Source organism: Chelonoidis abingdonii, chromosome 9, assembly GCF_003597395.2.
Source record: "Chelonoidis abingdonii isolate Lonesome George chromosome 9, CheloAbing_2.0, whole genome shotgun sequence".
NCBI classification, from domain to species: Eukaryota; Metazoa; Chordata; order Testudines; family Testudinidae; genus Chelonoidis; species Chelonoidis abingdonii.
This window is the reverse complement of record NC_133777.1, coordinates 66,990,769-67,003,815: the sequence shown is the minus strand read 5'-3', so window position 1 is coordinate 67,003,815 and position 13,047 is coordinate 66,990,769. Positions and strand designations below refer to the sequence as shown.

General features: G+C 42.3%; 1 protein-coding gene across 7 annotated transcripts in view; it reads right to left on the bottom strand.

Annotated features, from left to right (window-relative positions):
* Positions 1–13,047, bottom strand: part of TRPM7 (transient receptor potential cation channel subfamily M member 7) — a 146,286-nt gene that overhangs the window by 92,656 nt on the left and 40,583 nt on the right. For all 7 annotated transcript variants that reach the window (XR_012656560.1, XR_012656561.1, XM_075069662.1 and 4 more), the window contains one exon: positions 1,713–1,792. Coding sequence is in view for 5 of the 7 variants with exons in the window: in XM_075069662.1 (XP_074925763.1) it covers positions 1,713–1,792 (80 nt within the window). In the remaining 2 variants the exon portion in view is untranslated. The remainder of the gene's footprint in view (positions 1–1,712; positions 1,793–13,047) is intronic.

The window sequence follows — 13,047 nt, the reverse complement described above, 5'->3', positions numbered from 1 at the left end:
TTAGGTTTTTAACTATAGATCACAACTTATACTAAGCAAAATTATTCTGCAAAACATCTAAAGATGTTTTTTTCTCTTCTACATTTGATTCCTTCACGCATATTTGAGGAACTACACTAAGATAAAATCTAAGGAATGGATTGGCCAAATATGCAACTTCATTTGTAGGTTACAAATGGATTAACTTAAAAAGACAATTGTTGAAAGACTGTTTTGTTCCCTGGGAAATGCTCTGGAAATTTTAACAGCTTCCTAATTACTCTGCTTGCATTTGCAAGTTTTCCATGTGTTTCAATTGGAGCGTGGCAGTAAATTCTAAAACCTTCGCAGGGTCCTATGGTTTCAAGGAATGTAACGAATCATTTGTGATACATTTCACAGACTAGAGCTCAGACCAGATCTTTATTCTGCCTGAAACAAATTCTCAAAAGAAACTAATATTAGTCTGAATTTAGCAAAGTTATACAAGTATTCTATGTGCAGGATTTGAACTAGCAGCTTTATGGATCTGAAAAGCAGAAGCTTAATTCTAAAAATCATGTGAACCTGTGTAACACTTAACTTGGGGCTGTAGAGGCAGTTAAATTGCAACTAGTATTTCTAATTTTAGCAATGTTTTAAATTACTATGTAACATGAAGTAACAATAGATTTAATCTCTTTTGTGATTGGAGGTGGATTTTTATATACAGATATATCAGCAAGATGCTACAACATGTAGAATCCTGCTAATTTATATCGGAATGACATCTAGAACCAGTGAAACCCACAAACTAACCAGATGCTTGAGAGGTCATATTTCTAAGTTGACTGCACATTTTAATTTCACATCATCTTGTTCAGGTACTGTGAAAGACTAAGTTAAAAGCAGTATTTAATCAGTTTTATTACACCCTGTATTGTTTCATATGCCTAAAGTCAGGTCTCTTCTTACTCAATGCTTACTAAGCAAAATATTAATATTTTCAGATTTTCATCATACTTAATGCCCTCCATAGTTGTAACCATTTTCAATGCCCATTCTGACCTTTCCTCATCTTTTACATTGCTGTTTTTCCCCCCAAAGATTTTGAATGATGAGGATGGAGTGGAGGGGCGGGGGGGAGGTAGTATCACATGCCACAGCCTGATATCAGAATCAAGTTTTCTGAAAACACAACTTCCCTCCACCTTTGAGTCTGTATGGCCATTGCCAATTTTGGCTCTCATGGATTTCTCTCTTTCCATTGGATTCTTCATCTCCTTCTGCATCACACTCTCACATTTATTTCTCCCTATCTCCTTGATGTCAACTCTTCAGCATGAAAGAAAATGTATTTCTTGCAGGCTCACAGTCTTCCTTCCTCTACCAGTCTCTGTATGAAGTGCATCTTTACAGTGCTTTCTGATCTAAAGAAATGTGCAACAAGAAGCACTGTAGATAGTTATGCCCACTACAGAGACAAGCAGAAAAATTAAGAGGCGACGTACTCAAATGAATAGGCATCTGTGGTATGTTGAGAGACTTTCAATAAAGTCAGAGAAGCCTTACAGACACAGTTGCGATGCTTAGGCACTAAGGAGTGAACTAAAGGCAGAGAGTTTTATTTTATATAGATTAAAAAAAACTGAGTTTACATGAATGTTTTAAGAACAGCAGTTACTGAACCAATCTATTTTATACCAATTTAATTAAGAAGTACTAAGGAAGCCATGCATAAAATTTCTGGTTACCTGTGAGGGTCCTTTGAACTTGGTATAATATACACACATTCCCTCTTGGTGAAAGTGTTTTCTATCCAGGATTTCTGGGACTGTAAAAATAAGAGTTATACAAGAATTATTATATTGTAAAATTATCATATAAATCGCTGTCAATATTCTTTAAAAAAAAAAAAAAGAAGAACAGTATGATACAATAGCCAAAAGTAGGCATTAAAGAAATATAATTCCCCATTTAAATATAGTTCTGTTTTTCATTGATGAACGCATATATCTGCAGTATTGGCAAGGACAAAAACTGTAAGGCCAAGATATTCAAAAGCAAGAATGATTCTGAATGCCCATGTGAAGAGGTTTGATTTTAAATAAGAGCTTTCTCTCTGAAAATCAGGCCTCTTTAAAGTGCCTCATGTTGGGCACCTACAACTTGAAGCAACCAGAACCACTACTCACTTTTTATGTATCAGGGTAGCTGTGTTAGTTTGTATACACAAAAACAACAAGGAGTCCAGTGAAACCATAAAGACTAGTCACTTTTTAAAAGTCTAAATGTTTTGATTAACTACATTCTGAAGTTAGTTTTGCAACAGTCAGGTACTTATGATGAAAAAGAATGATGTAACAAAAGAAGAAATATCCACTAGTGAAAAACAGATTGCAACTACAGGTAATTTGGCCTAAATTATTGTCTGTTGCTAAAAGCTCTATCAAACTGCATTAACAAAACATCAAAAGAAAGACAAAAGATTATAAACTGTTATATTTTAATGGTTACGTAAAATGAATAGGTTATACTTTTGAAAAATCAGAGAAGTGCACTTACACAGAATTTTCATGAAACTCTTTACTGCATATTCCGGATGGCAAGAGTATTTTGCACTTAATGATAGCATGCATTTTAAATCTCTCTCTCACTCACACACACACACACACACACACACACTTGAGATGCAAGAACATGCAAGCAAACGTTCTGAAATAGTTCACTAAAGTGTGACCAAAATAGTTGCTATGTGGTATTTTGAAGTTACAAAATATTCACTATTTATTTCATGAAGCTAGCTGAACATTTATGTCACTGTTTCATTAATGTTTTATCTATTCTATTATAAAGCATCAGTGCAAAAGAGTGTGTTTTTTTAAAAACAGGTGTGTAACGGGGCGGTCACCCTGCTCCATTTTGGAAGGGGTTAAACCCAGCTCTAGAAAAGGGCTGCCCCAAGGAGCCAATCAGGCTCCAGGAAACCTAAGAGGGACTATGGGAGGTGCAGTGAGACCTCCAAAAGGAGGTAGGGCAGATGGCACAGGAGCAGCAGGCCCTGATAAGACTCCTGAGAGGGGAGTTCAAGAAGAGTCACAGAGAGTGAGGGGAGGCCCTGGGCAGAGTGCAGAACTAGTTACACCAGTGGGAGGCGGGGACATTTGAGAGGGGACTATCCCTACTGGGTTGGAGGCATGGAACCTATAAACACTCTTATTTACCACACTATAACAGAAAGAAACACGTACTTTTGACAAACTCTATATCCTGCTTGATTGATAAAAAGCAATATTTCATCATGCCAACATGGAATTCTTCAGAATTAGTGAACAAAATGTCTGGACTACTTTCCACATAAAAAGCTCTGCTATTCCACAAGATTCCTTAACAAAAATTAGTATTAATAAGTAATCTGTATAAAAGTTTACACAATACAGCAAATTATATGTTTAATATGGCTATATATTTTAAGACTACCAAAAAATTGGTTTGTTGCTATTTGTTTACTAGTTTTCTGAAGTACACAGCTGGATTCCAGTTTATTCTGCTTGACTTTTCATTTACTAATGATGTTACATATTACTGCAGGCTTTCAAACTCTTAAATAAAACTATAACAAAGTTGTTAAAGATTCTTCCCCAAGAACATTAGAGGATTAAGCAGTCTGTGCATTTATTTTTTAGTAAACTGCAGATTACATATTTTTGGAATGAATGTAAACTACTACTTTCAATATAGAAAAAGCTTCTCAGTGTCAAGCACATAAAACATATTTAACATATTTATTTATACAGAAAACATATTTAACTATATATAGTGTGAACAAGTGTCTGGTTTTCAACCAGAACCCCCAGTCGAAAAGGGACCCTGGCAGCTCCGGTCAGCACCAAAATCCGGTCAGTGGTGCTGCAGAGACAAGGCAGGTTAGTCCCTACCTGTCCTGGCTCTGCGCTGTACCTTGGAAGCGGCCAGCATGTCTGGCTCCTAGGCAGGGGGGCCATAGGGCTCTGCACACTGACCCCAACCCAAGCACCGGCTCCACACTCCCATTGGGAACCACAGCCATTGGGAGCTGCAGGGACGGTGCCTGCGGGTGGGAGCAGTGTGCAAAGCCACCTGCTGTGCCTCTGCCTAGCAACGCAGAGTCAGCACAGGCAGGAAGCTTGCTTTAACCCCCCTGCTGCACAGCTGACCGGGAACCCCCAGAGGTAAGACCACACCCCAACCCCGAGCCCCTGCCCCACCCCCTGCCCAAAACCTGGAGTCCCCTCCTGCACCCTCAAACCCCTCATCCCCAGCCCCACTCCAGAGCCTCCACCCCCAGACAGCCTCTCACTCTCTCTGCACCCCAACCTCTTGCCTCAACCCGCAGCCACCTCCAACACCTAGAACCCCCCAGTCCCACCCCAGAGCCCACACCCCTAGATGGAGCCATCATCCCCTCCTGCTGCACTCTGCATGTGCCTTGATACACACCGACAGTTTATTAGCGCTCTTTGACCTAGTCCTGTTTCAAAGACAACTAGATCAAATTGCATTAACAAACTATTAACAAGTAAGGCTGCGAGTTTGCCACAGAGGTTCTGGAAGTCACAGGTTCCGTGACTTTCTGGGACCTCTCTGACTTTTGCAGTGGACGGTGTGACTGGCCCAGGGGCTGCCTAACTCACGCAGCCTCTTGGCCAGCCACACTTGCTGCTGGTGGAGCAGTCCCAGCCACTGCACCCCACTCTCCCAGCAGCAGCAGGAAGTTTGAGTGTGGGAGAGCGCTCAGGGCGGTGCTTACCTTGGGGGGTTCCCTGGAAGCAGCAACATCCCTCGGCTCCTACACAGAGGTGTGGTCAGGTAGCTCTGCATACTGCCTCTGCCCCCAGGCACTTCCCCGCAGCTCCCATTGGCCATGGTTCCTGGCAAATGGGAACTGTGGAGTTAGCTCTCAGGGCAGAAGCAGCAATCTGACCAGGCCTCCACCTAGGAGCCGCAGGGGCATGTCACCACTTCCAGGAGCCACGCAGAGCCGCTGGGTAGGGAGAGTGCCAGCCCCAGCAAACCCACCCACCTCCACGAGCACAAGCAGGGGTCCTGGACCACCCTCCCCTTCCCCAAAAAACTGGGCCGTCCCCTGAGCCCTCCCTCTACCCAGGATTTAGTCAGGGGTATATAGTAGGGCTGCCAAGAGATTAAAAAAAAATATATAAATCATTCTGTTAAATAATAATAGAATACCATTTATTTAAATATTTTTGGATGTTTTCTACATTTTCAAATATATTGATTTCATTTACAACACAGAATATAAAGTGAGTACTGCACACTTTGTATTTTTTTATTACAAATATTCGCACTATAAAAGAAACAAACAGCAATTCATCTAATATAAGTACTATAGTGCAATCTCTTTATCAGCAAAGTTGAATTATGCATCCAAAAAACCCTGCATTCAAAAATAAAACAATGTAAAACCTCAGGACTTTGAATCCAAAGCAGTGCACACTGAAGCATGTCCATTTTCATTATGTGAGTCAGATGCCAAAAGCAGAACGCTGATTTTCTTTTTTAGTGGTTTGGGTTCTGTAGTTTCCACATCAGTGTGTTGCTCTTCTCAGACTTTTGAAAACATGTGCTGTAGCTCGTCCCTCTCAGATTTTGGAAGGCATTTCAGATTCTTAAATCTTAGCTCGAGTGCTATAGCTATCTTTAGAAATTTCACATTGGCATCTTCTTTAAATTTTGTCAAATTTGCAGTGAAAGTTTTCTTAAAACGAACATGTGCTGGGTCATCATTCGAGACTGCTATAACATTAAATATATGCAGAATTGCGGGTACAACAGAGCAGGAGACATACAATTCTCCCCCAAGGAGTTCAGTCACAAATTTAAATAACATTTTTTTTTTTTAAACGAGCATTATCCAGCCTGGAAGTTTCTCCTCTGGAACAATGGCTGAAGCATGAAGCAGCACATGAATCTTTAGTGCATCTGGCACGTAAATATCTTGCAAACCAGCTACAATAGTGCCATGCGAACACCTGTTCTCACTTTCAGGTGACATTGTAAACAAGAAGCGGGCAGCATTATCTCCTGCAAATCTAAACTCACTTGTTTTTCTCAGCCATTGGCTGAACAAGAAGTAGGACTGAGTGGACTTGTAGGCTCTCAAGTTTTACTTTTTGTTTTTGAGTGCAGTTATGTAACAAACTACATTCGTAAATTGCACTTTCATGATAAAGATATTACACTACAGTACTTGTAATGAAGTGAACTGAAAAAATACTATCTCTTGATTGCAAATATTTGCACTGTAAAAATGATAATCAAAAATATAAAGCAAGCACTGTACACTTTGTATTGTGTTGTAATTGAAATTAATGTATCTGAACATATAGAAAAACATCCAAAAATATTAAACAATAGAATACCAACTGAAATTAATCAGTGCGATTAATTACGATTAATTTTTTTTAATCGTCATTGTTTTGAATTAATCGCGTGAGTTAACTGTGAGTAATTGACAGTCCTAGTATATAGGTCAAGTCATGGACAAGTCACGGACCAAGAATTTGTTTACTGCCCATGACCTGTCCATGACTTTTACTAAAAATACCCATGACTAAAACATAGCCTTATTAATGAGCGTAAGCATAGCGCACATAGACAGTCTGTGCTTTGCAGCTTCATGCTTGGTTCCAAGGTGGAAACTGAAATCCATCTCTCCAGCCTCAGTTTATTTATCACTCAAAATCCAATTATTCTAGTTTTACACCAAGTAGTAACTTTCAAAATTCAATTGTTTAGATTGTATGGATGTTCAATCCATACAATGATTTCTTACATAGTGGGAAAGTAATTCTTTCCCTATTCTCCTCTTTTAGAAGCAGAAATAATTTCCCTTCTCACATACCCCAGCTTTCCAAGATGATTTTGCCTTAGGGCAGAGACCAAGCACAAAAAATTTCAGCAAGCTATGAAAAGACAAAAACGGGGTTATAATGTAAACTGTTTCAACATGACTGTAGCAGTCAATACCATGCACCTACTATAATTCTCTTTCTTGTGCAAGACCTCTACAACTGAATATTGCAAACTGATCTGTATCTGTTCTGTACAGAGTGTTTTTAAAAGTATCCAGTAGCTTAGCTCTCCATAACTGCAGTTCACAAGTTACTACTTTATCTATACTCACGGATTTCCACTATTTATGAGATGTTGTCTGATCCAAGAAAGCAGTTTTCATTAGCCACACGTGTGCTGTATCATGGGACTAAACCGTGATCCCTGCCCAGCAGACTGTAACACATCATGTACACCAGACTCCTGGAGCAATAGCCGAAAAGCAGAAATTCCAAATAAATCTCTATCTCCCCATCACCATTTATATCCAATGAACCTCATCACAAAAATGAACAGCCAGGTCAGACATACAAAGCAGCTTATTAGTCTTACATTGTCTTGAATTTGCAGACAATGTATGAAATGTATACTACTTCTTTTCTTTTCGTGAACAGAGGAGAGAAATACAAAAAACTTTAACAGTATTCTAAGTACTTAGGTACCAAGGACAAGGTGGTAAATATCCTGTTGTCTGGCAAAAGTAGACTAACTTGTCCTTAGTCCAAGTTAACCACAAAGTGTTCAATGTGGCTGTCGCAATATAAGAGGAACTATTTTTAAACAAAAAAAGTTTTATATTAGGGGACAACTTATTTGGTTTGTTAGGAGGATAGTTTTACATCCCAGGAACAATGCAGATCTTTTACATTTTATTAAAAAAAAAAATATCTCTCACACTGTGGACCACCACCCACCCCAAAAGGAAAACATTATTTCACATTAGTCATGTTATAAGGGACAGAAAGTTAGAGTTTTGTTTTCTGTTTGTTTGTTTAGCTGTGGAGGAGGGAAGTAGCTAGAAGGGAAGGTAGGAAGTTTGATACTAAATATTTTCTAAAGTTGTTCAAAAGGCTTGGCTCCAGCAAACCCCACCAGATATTTAATTCACTGGCTTTCATTGCAATTTCAAACTGCATACCTCTATAACTACCAGCTTTTAGACAGGACAAAAAGTCAGTCAGCTACTTTACAAGATATATTTAAAATCTCTCCCCAAGCTTACTGCTGAAGGACAGCACAAGTGTCCAAGGAGCACCATCAAAAAGTTAGTTTTCAAAGAGTATCATTAAACCAGACAAAACCTTGTTATAAATACCTACAATTCAAATGGATGTGTCTAAGGCCAGGTCTACACTGCGACTTTAAATTGGTTTAATGGCCGATATACCGATTTAACGCTGTATCCGTTCACATGACGTCGTCATTAATATCGATTTTACCGCCTCCTTAAATCGATTTCGGAACTCCTCCCAAACGAGAGGAGTAGCGCTAAATTCGATAGTGATAACTCGCTCGAGTTGCCTTGCAGAAACAATAGCACGTGCAGCAAATAGAGCACGTCGGCTTTTGTTTGTTTTTTCCGTTCACGCAGTCTGGTACAGATCTGTGGAGAAAAGGGCGACACGACTGCCGATAACATCGTAGCATTTCAATTGCTTTTGCAATGATAGTAGATGATGTACTCTAGTCGTTCTGTTCAGCTGACGCAGATAAATGAACTGGCAATTGAATTGTTAGTTTTCTCTTCCGTAAACTGTCCGCTGCTATCATACGTGCCGCCTGGTTAAATCAGCGGTGGCTGCACGCCAAAAGCTAACTTTGGATTGACGTTCATTCTGGCACGAGTCAATCCCTGCCCTTATGCTGTCTAAAAATAGAGTCAGCTCTGACTTACAGAAAGTCTATTAGCAGAGAGAATCCTGGTGGCACTTAGCAGGACAACAGACGCGTTATCATAAGGTGCACGGATTTCTCTGCTCTTTTACAGAGCCGACAACACGTGCGTATCGTTAAGGAAGGTCAAGTTATTAATAAGATGCGTAGGCTTAACCATTGGTTGTATGTAACAAGGGGGTCGCAAAACCTTGCACTCTATTGCGCTTTCACTTTCTCTCTCTAACCTCTTTGCAGTACGTGACGGTGCCCACCCCTCCATTTCTGTCATGCAATGTGTATTGAGGAATGCAATAACAAACAGACTTATTTGTGACATATAATGGGGGGGGGGTCACTTGAGGCATTGCAGTCGTGGTCTATGTTACAGTCCTGGAAGTGAAACCAATTTAAAACTAGATAGGGAGCGACTTTGATCTGCCCAAATGAGTCGTCCCAATTTGTGTTCAGAAGCATTGCATTAAGGCATCAATGATAGCTTCTGGACACTAAAAGTCTGTGATGCATGCTGCCAGGTAAACAGGAAAGCTGATTGCCGGACTTTCTGAATTCTTTCCTGATGTCAGTGAGGTTCAGCAACACACAGGTGATCGCTACACGAGGCATTGCACTCGTCACATGTATCGTTCAGCTGATATCGAAGAAAGCGCAGCTGGACGATCACAGAGTTCTGGATATCGCTATCTGGGTGAGACCAGTGCTTATAGCTACTGCTGCTTCTAATAAGATCGAATGAAAAGTTTTGAAAGAATTTCTAAATGTCTATGGCTGATGAAAGTCAAGCAAGATCTAGTGCGCTGAGTGAAGTCTGAAGGAACTTAGACAGGGTATCAGAAAGCGAGGAAGCATAACGGCAGGTCAGCTCTGAACCGCAAACTGCGCGCTTCTATGCTGAACTTACCATTCAGTTTATTTTGGTCAGGCTTCACAGTTGGCCTGCACTTGCCCTGTCTCGTTTGGATTCAGACTTGGGAGTGAAATATAGTTCTGAGGAGGTGCGATGGGAAGATGGGAAACGAATTTGAGGAGGAAGATTGGACGTGGTGATAGACACATGAAGGCCGTAAATCCAACAGTCCAGGATCTTTTTGAGATCTTCAGAATTACAGTCCCGTTGTCGCTCCCATTAATGCGAGAATTCCAGACAGTTTGAGAGCCATGGAAGTCGATCTCTCGGTATAGTGTCCGTAATTCTGTACCAACACGGATGGAAAACAAGACGTTCTTGTATGATTTCGTTATTTGACACAAGTGGCTTTGCTGCGTCGCAGCTCATTATGTTACATCGGAAAACGGCGATTAACTATGTGTCCGGGCTTGAGTGAAATGTATCTCAAATTAAGTCAGAACGTCGATCGTGGATGAACTCAACCCTATAAATGCGAATGAATGCAGCCATCATTCTTGGCCAATATACAGCCACTGCTAGGTAGGCAGCATCGCCAGTTTGTTATTAGGTTAGACATATTGCATATCATCGCACTCTATGCATTCTGACTCAGTTGCAAAGATCATTGGTACTGCGGCCATTGATGGCATTGCACTGAATGGCTTGCAATAATACAAACCTATTGGTCTCGCGGTGCTATTGGCTAGTAGAGTAGATATTATTGCCATGTTACCTTGTTGAACTAATTTCAGTGTATATGTTAAACGAGGGGGAAGACTATGGCGACCTTGTGCTACTGGCCCAGGAGGGGTGGGTGGGAGGAGGATAGCGACCGATTTTCAGCTCTGGCAAGTCAGATTTTCCTGCTATGCCTAGCGAACGCGAAAGGCGGGTGGTGATATTTGGAGGTATCATTCTAACATGATCGTCGATATGGATATGAGTCCATCCGGTTGGGATGTGAAGAGGGGTTTTGGGCTGGCCAGGCTCCTCTTACATGAGCAAGGCAGCATTATAGATCACTGTTGTAATTGAAAACGCGGAGAATCAAAAGTTTAAGCCGCACTTACCACGCGCGTGGACGTCCGTTTGGCCTACCTCGTCTGTGTGTGGGCCACCTATATATAGATCACTAATATTTAAACGCTACAGAATATGCGACCTTGTATACGAAGAATCATCATGCTCGGTAGGTGGATAGTGTCGTCTATGGAAAGAGTACTATCATTAGCTCTGAAATAGGTAATCTGTCCACATATATCACCCTGGTTGCCTTCCCATGCAGGCGTGCCCATTCTCAGAATCCCATGCATCAACACTGATTGGGGGGTGCGTGATAGGCGGAGGAAATGAAGAAGACCAGATGAAAATGTTCACAGAAATATCGAAGAACCGCAATGAGAGGATACACAAAAGGATTTGAAGTATGTGGTTAGCAAAGTACAGGAAAGATGCCAGTGAAATCGATCTGAGAGGCTACGGCAGGAAGACAGCGTTGATGAGAAGAACGCTGGGAATCTGCCGTTCGTAAACTGAAATCTCCAACGCATGGGATCTTCAGAAAGAGCAACACAGTATCAAGTGCCCCGGCAGCCCTGAAACCGCCGCAAGCACGCCATATTCGCCTCACCAGAGGTAGACGCGGGTGGAAGGCTTTCTGCACCCGCCTACTCTCCACACCTGCAGAGTTCAAGGAATAAGGGAATTACGCTACATTGATGTTGCTAGTACCTTTCCTCCAGCCTCCTCTCCAAATTGCACAGAGTCAGGACACCTTTCTAATCTTCTGCTTTTGTTATAGTTCCGTAATACAGCATACATGAAGAGGGAGGGGGGTTGTTACAGAAATTCTAGTAAAGAAAAACTCATTATTTTAACAGATGCATAATTACTTTTAATGAAGAATAAATGATTTAACGAACAGAATGATTTCCTTTGCACCTGATGCAAAGGGGAGGGTGGTTCTTTACACTGAATAAGTCCACAAGTGCGGAGGCGTCATCAAGGGGATACAAACAGTCACACCTTGACCCTGGCCCGTCTGAACTCGTTTTGAAGGCTCTCTGTGCGCAGGCCTCCAGGTGTGCTCTTTCTAATCCCTGGTCATCTGCGCTCGTACTAGCGCTCAGGGATTTGCCAGCTCCCACCAGCCATAGAATGTCTCCCCCTAGTCTCCAAAGATTGTGGAGCACACACAAGCCCAATAGCAAGCGGACATTGTTTGGCTTGAGGCGTGAGCGATGTAAAGTTATGTACGCCAGCGACCTTTTAAACGGCCAATGACGAATCTATACACCATTGCACTTGCTCAGCCTGTAGTTGAACATCTCCGACCACGTCAGCTGCAGTGATTCTCAGACCTAGCATCAAGGGTGGCTGGTCCCCAGGGATACTATAGCATGAACAATGCCAACGTTCATTTTCTGGTCTGGGAAGTTAATTCCCTGCTCAGCGCCGTTGAAAAAGACTTGCTCCTGAGAGCGAGCGTCATGAACCTTCTCGCCATCCACGGGATGGGTGAAAAACGCCTGTGGTCCCACCAGTCTTGCAGCACCATTGAAAGTACCCTGCGGTTCACGTAACTGGGTACCCTGGTGTTCGGGGCCAAGATAGGGATAGGTCCATATGGCCCACCACAGTTGGAAACCCATGCAAGCAAAGCATCCCTACACCTGCGTTTCCAGAGCACAATCCTTTCCGTAGGCAGCAATTATACATTGCTTGGCTACTTGCATCCACGAGCCCCGCACTAGCTGTTGCCCACTCCAAATGGATCCCGACGACCGTTACTGTCTGGCGTTGCAAGCTTCAAGGGCTATTGACTCGCCTTCTCCCCGTGAGGGCTGCTCTCATGTTTGTTATTACGTGCGTTCAGGCAGGGGAAAGCATGGCACAAAGTTTCTAAAAAGGCGTTACCATCGAAAGTTCGCAGCCATGCGAACGTCCACACCGTAAACAACGCGGTCCACAGTCGATGCTTGTTGTCCCGTGCCAAATTCGGCGGTCAATGGGTAGTAGATCCATTTTTAAAATTAAAAATAGCATGAGCCCAAATGCCGCTGGGGCAGCGGTTATGGAGAATTCTGCGCCAGCCTCGTCATCGCTGTCCTCCGCCGCTAGCAATAGCTGCCCCCCTCCTCCTGCCTTTGCAGTTTCACTTGTTTCGTTAGTCAGCACGAGAGTACGTCGACGTGTTGAACAACGGCAGATATCCGTTTGTGATCTCAGGGTCCATGATGTGTGCTATGCTTTGGCTCAATGCACCGCGGAAAACGCACAGAGGTTGTCTGCTGCCCACAAAGGGAGGTGGAGGCGGTACCACGCCACCCGGGCAATGGTTTTTCTGGCCCATAAGGCACTGGCTCGTCACACGGAAGTGGGAACATGGATAGCTGAGGAACAGCTAGCCCACA